Raw genomic sequence first — 12761 nt, 5'->3', positions numbered from 1 at the left:
TGACCACTGGCTTCAAACTGTCACATACAAGCCCTTTGAATAGAGGAAGTGTTTGCCTTGAAAGTGTACTTCTCCACCACTGAATACATGAATCCCAGGTTTAGTGTCTGACTCTCAGATCAGATCTATTATGTAATTACTTGGTCACTGCAGTGGTTACCTACATCAATGGAGGTTTAAATGTCAGCTCTTTCACTTCCCCAGTTATAATTAATCCCATGTGTTCAGTGTGAGAGTGATATGTTTCCTCCTCGGAGATGACTATGGATTATAATTTCTCTCTTTGACAAGCCTTTATTTTCTAATTTTCCTATTTAAACTACCTATTTCCCAGATTTAACCCCCTAAATGAATCTAACTAAGCATTTCACCTCATTGACCCCCTTTGACTTCTAATTTGGAACCGACTCAGCATTTGTCACTCTATATATGTTGACGACCCTTCAAATCTCCTGGAAGTGTCACAAATTGATAATCACAGACAGTCAGGTTTGGAGGAGATCTGCTATCAAACAGAGGCAGGATGAAGTGCCTAGAGACAAATGACAAGTTGGACGCTGTGATTGATGGCTTTCTACAAACTGTTGACATGGATTGCTTGGTTTTGCCAGGTTTAACAAGCTGGGCTTAGATCAAATCGTATCTAGCGATGAACCCCCTCCAGAGGGTCAAGTGGACGAGGCCTACACCTTCACTGCTGTACAGTCAGCACCTCTGAAACAAGAAGCCATCGTGTATGCTGATGTGGGCACTTCCCACTCTGCGGTAGTAACTGGTACGTAACATTTATATTACTGAGTGTGTAGGAAAGTGAGAGCGACGCATGTTTACAGGGGGATTTAGTGTGTATACTCACTCAAATGACCAACACTTCTTCTTTGGTGAATGCAAGGAAAGTTTTTCCAAAGCTAACATTAGTGTTGACTTACTATTGTATAAGCAAACACACAGAGACATGTGAGATGTGGGGGGAATTTGTGAAAATCCCTCTTATTTAGCGGCTCTTCTTTTTCTGTCTTTCAGCTTTGGGTCTCTGTTACACCTTTGGTAGCAATCAGCATGGACAGCTGGGCACTAGCTCCTACCGGTATAGCAGAGTGCCCTATCTTGTGAGTGCGCCACAGGAAATAAAGGTCACAATGGTGGCATGCGGCGATGCCTTCACTGTAGCTGTATGTACAGGTGAACTTATTAGTTTATTAACTCAATTAACCTTACTATAGGAATTTTCCTGCATAGACCTACATGTCCATGATACGGTTATCCCCACAGCTTTTCTCCTGTTATACTTGGTTATTTTCCATCACCTAGCAGAGTACATTACGTGGTTTAGCTTTTATTTAAAAATCTCCTCCCGGAGTTCCTGTTTTTGGGTTTGCAGGTCATGCCCACTAACTGGTACACTAAGGCCCCTTTCACACATCAGTTTTTTGCTATCAGTCGCAATCCGTCGAATTTTGAATAAAACGAATCCGGCCACTGATGCCGCCGGATCCGTTTTTTTTCTCATAGACTTGTATTAGCGACGGATGGCCTCTCGTTTCATCCATCGTTCCCCGGATCCGTCGAAAATTGTTTGTCAGGAGACAATGAACAAAGTAAAGTTTTTTGTGTACATCGTCGTCCGTCGCTTGCTCGAATGTAATCTAATGGGCGCCGGATCCGTCAAATGACTGAATCCGGCGACGGATTCTGCTTTTTTAACTGAGCATGCTCCGATTTATTTAGGATGCAACTAGCCAGATCCGCTAGTCGGATCTGTCGAAAAAACAAATCCGTCGCATCAGTTTTTCACAATCTGCGACGGATCCGTCGAGTCAACGGATTGTGATTAACGGCAAAAAAATGATGTGTGAAAGGGGCCTAAAGTAGTCACTTTTGTTTAAAGAAACACCATATACTCCCTTTACGGAGCATGGCTCGAATGACATTGGCTACGGGGCTCACGTAGCATAACAATCAGCAGGGCTCACTTCCCTCGGGTGAACCTCACATGAGCAGAAGTAAGAGCAGCAGCCCAATAGTGGACGTGGCTTGGCTTCAGGGTAAACGTGGAAGACCTTTTTTTTCATTTGATCCTATACATTTAAATGGACATTGTGTGATGCTTATTTTACCCTGTGGGGGCACTGCAGTGAAATTGAACACTTACTATCATGTTTTCCTACAAATTACATTTAATTGTTTGAGGTCCCAATGGCATTTTGTCAGTAGAAAGTAATAAGTAGGTATTGTTCAAAGCCGAGGACCGTGACACAAAAGTGTCCTGATGAGGACTAAGTTGCTGTTAGGGTATGTGCACACATTCAGTATTTGCAGAAGAAAAATCTCCTGTAAATAATGAAGTGTGGGCAGGAGAAACGCTACCCCAAATACACGTTGTTTGCCATGTTTTTGCATGTGTTTTTAATGCATTTTTTCCCCATCCATTTGAATGAGTAAAAAACACTGCAAAATGCTGAAAGAATTGTTGTGTTGCTGATTTGAAATGTCTAAAAATATGCAAGTGAAAAATGTGGCATAAACGCAGTGTGTGAACATATCCTACTTTTGTATTTTTGGTATCACAAATTTTACAATAACATTAAAAAGATTTTATAAGAAATAACTTTTCAATCCTGTGGAGACGTCAATACACAGTAGTGTTTCGATTTTCTGTATTGCTCACCTCTGTAAATAAAGACAATTATTCAACTTCAGATGCATTCGCATTTCATGTAGTAGCCGATGACGTTCACTGCTGTGTACCAACACACTCGTATTACTCACCAGAATAACATACGACTTGCTTGTGGATCGTCCTCCCATCAGTAAATCATGGTGGAGTCTGGAATATATGGAATATATTCTGATCACTTTTTTATAGGGAGTTGTAAACAAAATTCTAAAGAGTTTTCACCTATTTATTGCTATTTTTTTCTCATGAAGCAAATACATATCAATAGAATCTGACCTCATTTAATGATCATTGGGCTCTGACCTCTGGGACCCACATTTATTTTGAGAAAGAAGAGAAGACGTGCTGGTGTAGCATTGTCCTCTTCTCTGTTACACACATGGAACGGCATTACAGCCCGATGCAAGTTAGTGAGGGAACAAATTGGAAGGATACTTTCCAACAAAGCCAGGGGCTAAGGAACAAATTGGAAGGATATGTCGCATTAGTTCATATCTTATCTAAATCGGAGAGAAGCTAACACCTAGGATTGTTACTAAATTGTCATCATCAGAAAAGTTTTCTCCCTGACTTTATAGAGGACAGTCTAATGAAATTACTATATAAACTGTTTTATAATTATGTTTAGCCAAGCTGGAAAAGGGAAACACAAGAAATATCAAGAGTGTAATACCATTGATAGGACCTGCATCTTTCTTGAGCTTGGTGCAGGACCAAGTGGTGGGACCAATGATCTCCATATTTCCCAGACATATACAGACTGGTGTAAAAAGAAGCAGGGATGCTACACAATGGTAGACACGGCCCTGACCCTATCTTTGGGTGTCTGACCATTGGGACCTCCACCATTCGTCAGTACGGGGCACTTTTATTCCCGTTATAGCTTGTGCCCCACGTGGAGTACAATGGGTTCTCCAGTCTCATAGAGCGTGACTAGAGGAGCACATGGGCACTACCGCTCCATCCTAGTGGGGATAAAAGTGCCCTGTCCTGATGAGGGTCCCAGCAGTCCGAATTCCCAAGTTATTACCTGACCTGTGGATAGGTGACACCGGAATCCCCCTTTAAGGACAGGCACTGGGTGTATAATAAATATGTACAGAAATAATGCCCTCTACAAAGAAGTATACTGCATACATGTATAATATATATGTATATATAGGAGAGCTTGTTGTTTTCAGCTGCGAGACGTCCGGGAAAGAAGGAAACTAAGCCGTACCGTAATCCCTGAATAACACAAGCAGATGTTTTCTTTGCAGATGGTCAAGTCCTCACCTGGGGGAAAGGAGCCAGAGGACGATTAGGACGCAGGGATGAGGGAATTGGGGTCCCCAAAATGGTCCAACTTGAAGAGAGTCACCCCTACACTGTGACATCTGTGGCCTGTTGCCATGGTAACACGCTCTTAGCTGTAAAACGTAAGTATGCCATAAGTGCCTAAGCTGGTATCAGTATGCACGAGCTCAGTCCAGCAGGGACGTTCTGCTGTGCCAGGCTTCCTGTCAGTGACGCTGATTGCAAGGAGCCATGAAAACCATTACATATGGATTCCGCCTCAAATCCTGTAGTCATAATCCGGTGCCATTCTCTGAGTAGGAAGCCGGCTGTGAATAGAAGTGCTGGCAAAAGTCCAAGCAAGGATGTTAAAAACTATGTGAAGAATGGAGGGCTTTTCCACTGACATTTCAACTATTCGAGCACTCTGGAGCCTCTGGTAGGAGCGTGTACCTCGGGGTATTTTAGATTGTGTGAGACATCAGTCCTCGTTCCTTACACAAGGTCCTCTCAGGCTGTGATTTATAGTCCCTGTTTGAGTCTTGAAAGGTGCATTGATTCTCACAAGCCATGCCAATTTAGCACATATGTCCAAGACTAAACATTCCCATCGCTGCCCCCTCCTGACCGTCTGTTTTTCATCCTATTCTATTGACACGTTTCTATGGTTAATTATTTGTGAGCAGCTAATTGAGTTCTTTTTTTAGTTTGTTGGCCTTCAGTACAGACATCCAAGGTAGATCATACAATATCTACAGTCACCAATCGAGGTATAAGGCTCATAGACCTTCTGGTCTCAATCATGTTAATAATTCCTATTAAAGGAGTTTTTTCTTGTTTTCTTGGTATATTCTCTAAATAGGATAAATTCAGCAATGGGAACCACAAGGATCTGTACAGGGAGCAGTGGGGACCACAAGGATCTGTACTGGGAGCAGTGGGGACCACAAGGATCTGTATTGGGAGCAGTGTGAAGCACAAGGATCTGTACTGGGAGCAGTGGGGACTACAAGGATCTGTACTTGGAGCAATGGACACCACAAGGATCTGTACTGGGAGCAGTGGAGACCACAAGGATCTGTACTGCAAGCAGTGGAGACCACAAGGATCTGTACTGGGAGCAGTGGGGACCACAAGGATCTGTACTGGGAACAGTGGGGACCACAATGATCTTTGCTGGGAGCAGTGGGGACTACAAGGATCTGTACTTGGAGCAATGGACACCACAAGGATCTGTACTGGGTGCCATGGAAAACACCAAGATCTGTACTGGGAACAGTGGGAAGCACAAGGATCTGTATAGGGAGTAGTGGAAAGCACAAGGATCTGTACTGGGAGCAGTGGGAAGCACAAGGATCTGTACTGGGAGCAGTGGGAACCACAAGAATCTGTACTGGGAACAGTGGGGAGCACAAGGATCTGTACTGGGAGCAGTGGGAAGCACAAGGATCTGTACTGGGAGCAGTGGGAACCACAAGGATCTATACTGGGAACAGTGGGGAGCACAATGATCTGTACTGGGAGCAGTGGGAACCACAAGGATCTGTACTGGGAGCAGTGGGAACCACAAGGATCTGTATTAGGCCCAAGTCTTTTTAATCTTGTTATTAATGAATTTGTGGATGGGATTGAGAGTAAAGTGTCAGTCTTTGCTGATGACACCCAACTATGTAAGATAATAAAAGCTGAGCATGACAGTACAATATTACGAAACAATCTGGAAAAGATGTCTGCATGTACAATCACATGTAAGATGAGGTTTAATGTTGATCAATGTAGAGTAATGCACCTCCGTGCTAGTAATCCTATTGCTGCATATACATTAAATAGAAATATACTAAGGAGTAGGAGAAGCAGATGAGCAGCAGAATTCAGGGTCCGTCAGCAGCTTTAAAGCAAGCAAGATTTTAGGGTGTAGTAACATAGTAAAATAGTTAGCAAGGCCGAAAAAAGACATTGGTCCATCCAGTTCAGCCTATATTCTGTCAGAATAAATCCCCAGATCTACGTCCTTCTAAAGAACCTAATAACTGTAAGATACAATATTGTAACGCTCCAGGAAGACATCCAGGCCTCTCTAGAACCTCTTGACTGAGTTCGCCATCACCACCTCCTCAGGCAAGCAATTCCAGATTCTCACTGCCCTAACAGTAAAGAATCCTCGTCCATGTTGCTGGAAAAACCTTCTCTCCCCCAGACGCAGAGAATGCCCCCTTGTGACCGTCACCTTCCTTGGTATAAACAGATCCTCGGAGAGATATTTGTATTGTCCCCTTATATACTTATACATGGTTTTTAGATTGCCCCTCAATACTATAATCTTTATATTTTAGTGTACTAAAATATAAATAAAATCCTCTGACACCAATGTGTTAATGGCAGTCTATAAATCGCTTGTAAGGCCACATCTAGAATATGGGATCCACTTTTGGAATCCACATTAAAAAGTTTGTTTGGAGGTCAGAGTCAGTCCAAAGCTGAGCAGCTAGATTATAGAAGAGGCCTTCCATCCATGTAATAATGAGAGTTTGGAAGGGTTGGGCTTGTCTAGCTTAGAAAAAAAGATGCCTCAGAAGAGATTTCGTGTGTGATCAATACAAACGACTGGTACATGACTTATTCCTTCCAAGGACCCTGCAAAGGACAGGGAACATTCATTACGCGTGGAGGAAAGCTGATTCCAGCAGCTAAATAGAAAAGGATTCTTTACAGATAGAGCAGCCATGCTGTGGAATGCCCAACTGCAACAAGATGTAGTAATGGAAGACCCTATGGGTATGTGCACACGTTCAGGTTTTTTCAAAATTTTTTCACAATAAAAATGCGATAAAACCGCATTAGAAACTGCAGACATATGCATCCTATTATTTAGAATGCATTCTGCAATTTTTCTGCACATGATGCGTTTTTTTCGTGAAAAAAACGCATCGCGGTAAATAAAAGCAGCATGTTCATTAATTTTGCGTTTTTTTCGCGTTTTCCCCGCTATTCTATGCATTTGGGAAAATGCAAGAAAAAAAACGCATCAAAAACGCGCAAAAAAATGCGGAAAAAAAATGCATGCGGATTTCTGGCAGAAATGTCAGGTTTTTGTCAGGAAAAATTCTGTCAGAAATCCTGACGTGTGCACATAGCCTATAACAGCATTAATAAACGGGCTGGATGATTTCTTTACAACAAATGGCATTGTAGTATATAAATAATCCAGTGATAAATAATGTGTAACTGGTGGAGAACGTGATGGACCTAGGTCTTCTTGCAACCTATGTAACTATTAACCTGTATAGACACCCAGGTGCGTACAAGCCCACAGGGGCTGCGGTGGTGGTGGGAGAGAAGCATTCATTATGACAGTGTAAGGCTGAGGCTACATGACGACTTTGGCCATGAGATAAGGACCCTTTCCCACGGTGTTTTTGTACACTTTTGTTGGTTCTGTCTCCCTCCCGCAATCCGGGGTTCGGATGTATGCACTGACAGGGCCATAGGTTACAATGGTGCCGATAGAGCCAACGTGCGCTTTGCCGCACATCATTTTTGGGTGTATACGCCTACTGGAGGCAGACACCCAGATGCAGTCTACTATGTCTATGTGTCCGCCTCCAGTAGGCGTATACACTCGAAAATGATGCACAACACAGCACACGTTGACCCTGTCAGCACCATTATTGTCTATGGCACCGTTGGCACATACGTCCGAATCCTGTTTTACCGGGGGTTTGGATGTAAGCTCGACGGGACTAGTGAAAGTGGACAGAAATAATGTGTGAAAGGGCCCAAGTCACTCAGCCAAAGATCACCGCATCATGAAAGTGAATGGGATCGTATTGGAATCTAAAAAGTACCGCACCACCACTGACAGTCAGAGTGACAGTCATATTTAAGCAGTGACATCTTTTGTCGGTAATATTTAGCATATTTTTAAGGAAAATATTCAGTACAAAGAAAAAATGCTTGCATATTGACTACTGCATATTGATTTTTTTATTTTTTTTATTTTAAGGGAGGATTATTGAATTTATTATACATAAACTCCAGATTTTCTCAAGCTGAGTAGGAAATGGTCACACTATACCAGTGACCCGAACGTATTATAGAAGCCTGGACAGGCAGACTTATTTAGCGGCTCTACCCTTATAAGATGGGCCTTAGCAGTCATTTCTGCATCTCAAATCGTAGGCGCTAATTTTGAGGACATATTTTAAGTTTTTTAAGGATAAATTCTGAAGTGAATACATAATTTGATGCATTCAGGTACTAATACATCCAGTGAAGAGCTCTATTCCTATTACTTCCTTTTTTGCTTTGTTTTGGGGGCGACACATTAAATAATAATCCGTCTTGTATAGAATCAGCGGTGGTTTATCTCTCCCAGAGACAAGCGGTCGATGCACGGAATCATGAACCTCTCAGTCTACTTGTTAGTGATATCAGTGTCCCACGACTTAAAGCCACAGTGGGAAATATCTCCTCCTCGTGTCCTCATCAAGTAACAGCTTGTTTCCATTATTCCTACAGCCGGCATTGAAGATGTTTCTGTGTGAGAGAAGAACGACAAGAGAGATCAGATCATTTGTCCACGAGTGAAATTCTGTATATCCCAATTATTTGTTACACAACGATGCAACCAAAATCTATGGCTGCAACAAACAGGCAGGCCAAGATACTGAAAATTCTCAAGACTGCCATATAATAACCAGCGGTTAGGAGCCTGGTTGCGTCGTGCACTTTGAAAAGAGGTTCAACCAACTATAAAGCCGTGTTCTCACGTAAACTAAACAGTGCGTTTTTTATGGCATTTTTTGCACAGAAACTCCTCTATCATTAACAGTTAATGCAAAGTGGATATGATTTTATGAAAGACCCTACCCTCTGGTTGTATGGAAGAGTCTGCCTGGATCCCAGAAACTCACTCAGCTGTTATGCACACACTGATTACACTGAAAGAGGTCACAGGTGAGGATGTTACCTTTAGGAGCCATTCAAACCCATTTGTGTCAACTTCTGTGCATGTTATCAGGCCAAAATCATCAGGGTATGTGAACTTCTGATCAGGGTCATTTGGATGTTTTGGGTTGTCATTGTGATTTAAAAAGAGAAAGCACAGTAGTTTGACAATAAATGGCTTCACCCAACCACTAACCATGAGTGGAGAAAGTTTTGGTGTTATCATTCATATTCTTTGAAAAAAGGCCAAGAAAGCAAAAATTCTGCCAGGGTATGTAAACTTTTGAGCACAACTGTATATGCAATGTACAATTTAGGGGGAGCCGGTGTCAGGCCACGACGCGGAGGGGCACTGAAGTGGCATAAAATGAGTGGGAAGCTCTGTACATTGCAGCTGAGATCTCTGCATTGTGCAATATGCACCTCCCTATAGGTTATGTAATGCACATTGCAGAATTTGACCCCTGCAGAAGTCACTGGTGGCCATGCGTTGCTGAAGAAGCCGGCCAGGGATATGGCAATAAAACAGTAATTCAGGTCAGAATATACAACGTCGTAAGGAAGGTGATCAGAGTTGGGACAAAATATCAGGGAAGATCAATGATGGGATGAAGTCAAAACCAGATGGGAACTAGAAAGAAAAATATCAGCTTCACGTTGGCCACAGCAGCACAGAAGAGGCAGATGTTCCCATTTTTCTGCATTTCACTTGTTACCTTTGTTATGTAAACAAGGACACATGGCGCAGAGGGTGAAGGGCTTGATAACAGCTCTTTTGTGGTACCTAAATAAGGGGGGAGAGTAAAGGCCGCCATACACATTACACTGTGCGCAATTTTTAGGCAATTTGCATTTCTCATGATTAATTTTATTATTGAATAACTACAGCACTCTCAGTAAATCTATAAGGTTAATAATTCTAAAGCCTTTAAGGGAACCTGTAACCCCCCCCAGGCGTTTTTTTAAGTAAAAGAGCCACCTTTAGCAGCACTAAGGCTGCATTCTGTGAAGGTGGCTCTTATGTTTGTGCTCCCTAATAATGCTGAAATATTAAGTTTTACAAATTGCGCGCCATACCTGTATTCTGCACGTTTTTCCCCTGGACTCAACCACCTCCCAGCCGTCAATTGTCCCCTCAGTGCGCCGCCTCTTCTGTTTGTATTCACGTACCCGGCGCCTGCGCTGTGCTCTCATATTTCTGGCATGCGCCGTGCGCGCTGCTCTGCAAGTCCCATCAGCTGATCTAGTGATCCCGCCCGCAGTGTGTGCTGATGTATTCACACTGCAGGGCCGGGAATCTGGCACATGTGCAGTTAGTCTCTGCGACTGTCCCCATCTCCCTCCACCTGTTTCCTCCAGCGTTATACGACTCATCTGCACTGCAGCGTCAGAGTGATCACAAGCTGACGCTGCAGACGAGTCCTATGACGCTGGAGGAAAGAGACGGAGGGAGATGATTTTCAAGAATGCTGCATCCCTTTGTAAGACTTATAACAATGTTTGACTTTTCAAAGTCCGATAAATACAATTTTTTGGCCCATTTTGCCTAAAGAAATCAAGTTGCCTAATAATTCTGCACACCTTGATAAAGGGTGTTGATATCCTTAAGCCAGTAGTATGGCATGTGAGCACTGAGACCAATGATTGGCTGCAGCAGTCACATGTTGGCTATTTGTAAACAAAGGCCTGGAGAACTGCCACAGTTTCTGAACTGGATGGGGAAGGGGGCATTATGTGAGTATTATTGATTTTCATCGTTTTCCAGCATTTGCTGTTTTCATTCATTTTTTGTATTGCTGGGTAAGCTCTTTACGTCTAACCTTACATATAAAAATAAATGTACATAAAAAAAAATAGTTTTGCAAATATTTGGTATCTTGTACTGATCCAGTGCTAGAGTCCAGGACCTGCATTCTGAATGACGCCGGCTTCAGAGCAGAAATCTTACAACATTTCTTGCTTATTCAAGATCTGAATAGAACATTTGCTCTTGCAATTTTCTTTCTGGAAAGTGTTCTCTTTAGTTCGAGCATTGTGCAGCCATCTGATGCAGGAAAACATTATAGGAACTGAATTAAACTTTTAGGTGAAAGTTTGACAAAAAAAGGCTTGTTGACTTTTTTCAATGATTTTTGGGGCTGTCAGTTTGTATAGATACCTTTAGGCCTCTTTCAGACGTATGTTTTTCATGTCCCTGTTCGATCAGTGTTTTTCAAGAATAGAATACATACCCATTATAGTTTATAGGGCTGTTCACGTAGCCTTGCTTCTTTGTGGACTATGTGTCCGGAAAAAAAACAACAGACATACGGTAACTGTTTTTTATTAGTGTCATGGATGGAAATTACGCATACAAGTCTATGGGTCTGTGAAAATCACTGACAGCACACGGATGACAATGAAAAGGAGAATCTTTACAATATATGTATGTATTTTTCCATACATGAAAATCATAGTTTGTAAAAACGGATCAAACACTGACGATCAGACTATTTTTTTTTGTGTAAGTGAAAAAAACCTGATGTCTGAATGAGCCCTAAGGGGTAGTTGTACTGACCTGAATACTGTCCAATGCTGGACCCCTTATCAAGAGAATGCCAAGAGTGTGCAAAGCAGTCATCAAAGCAAAAGGTGGCTACTTTGAAGAACCTAGAATATAGAAGACATAATTTCAGTTGTTTCACACTTTTTTGTTAAGTATATAATTCCACATGTGATAATTCATAGTTTTGATGCCTTCAGTGTGAATTTACAATTTTCATAGTCATGAAAATACAGAAAAATCTTTAAATGAGAAGGTGTGTCCAAACTTTTGGTCTGTACTGTACATCCACCAAAACATCATAACATGGTTGCCGGCACTGTGGTCCGTTGTCCTAGCATGGTTTAAAAAATATTCTTCTGGCTAGCAAATGTCCTTGGCATGTAACCAGAACGATTCTGCTTGCTGGGTAGAGGATGGATATAAATAATGATTGGTCCTTCACCGTCAATCCTTACTATTTAACAGTATACAGGCTTTGCAGTTTTTGCTCCTTCTCCATGCCCAAGGTTATATAAGCTGCCTCCTCACTAGTTTCCTCAGTATAAATGCACATGACATTTCTCTGGATGATGCCTGATCCGAACTCCCATCAGAGACAGCAGAGGACGGAGGGAGAGGGAAGTCGCAGTGCCAGCATTCTAAGACGCAGCCCAGAGGAACTATGGAGAAATATAGAAAAGGCTTTTATTTTAGAAAAGGTCATCACGCAGCATAAATAAAATTATAATTTAATTATAAAATTGAATTGTTTTATAATCCCAAGATGAAAGAAGCAAATAATAGAAAAAAAGTAGGTCAGTGAATTTTGGCAGATGAACGCAATGTTTAGTTGAAGGATCTGCCCTCTGGGGAAGGGTGGGTACGATACTAACAGAGGGTTAACCCTCTATCTCTTGTAGGGGGAACCACAATTGAACTTTCAATGAGTAGATTCAGTTAGAAAATGTCTGTTATGAGAGGCAATTCAGTATCACAATGGACATGGAGGTCAGAGCACATACAGTGATCTGACAATAACCCAAAATAATAGAACGAGCTCTGAGACGTGGGAACTCTGCAGACCGCAATCCCTGATCCTCTCCAAACACAACTAGAGGCAGCCGTGGATTGCGCCTAACGCTACCTATGCAACTCGGCACAGCCTGAGAAACTAACTAGCCTGAAGATAGAAAAAATAAGGCTACCTTGCCTCAGAGAAATACCCCAAAGGAAAAGGCAGCCCCCCACATATAATGACTGTGAGTAAGATGAAAAGACAAACTTAGGGATGAAATAGATTCAGCAAAGTGAGGCCCGATATTCTAGACAGAACGAGGA

The 12761-nt window shown here is 42.2% G+C and overlaps 1 protein-coding gene across 1 annotated transcript in view; it reads left to right on the top strand.

Moving 5' to 3' along the window:
• Positions 1-9100, top strand: part of NEK8 (NIMA related kinase 8) — a 109028-nt gene extending 99928 nt beyond the window's left edge. The window contains exons 12-15 of the mRNA XM_069761217.1: positions 612-775; positions 1024-1182; positions 3937-4095; positions 8471-9100. Of these exons, the coding sequence (XP_069617318.1) occupies positions 612-775; positions 1024-1182; positions 3937-4095; positions 8471-8496 (508 nt within the window). The 3' untranslated portion in view covers positions 8497-9100. The remainder of the gene's footprint in view (positions 1-611; positions 776-1023; positions 1183-3936; positions 4096-8470) is intronic.
• Positions 9101-12761: the final 3661 nt, after the last annotated feature.

This window comes from Ranitomeya imitator, chromosome 3, assembly GCF_032444005.1.
Source record: "Ranitomeya imitator isolate aRanImi1 chromosome 3, aRanImi1.pri, whole genome shotgun sequence".
NCBI lineage: Eukaryota > Metazoa > Chordata > Amphibia > Anura > Dendrobatidae > Ranitomeya > Ranitomeya imitator.
Note: the sequence above shows the minus strand (reverse complement) of the source record. Positions and strands in the feature narration are given on the sequence as shown.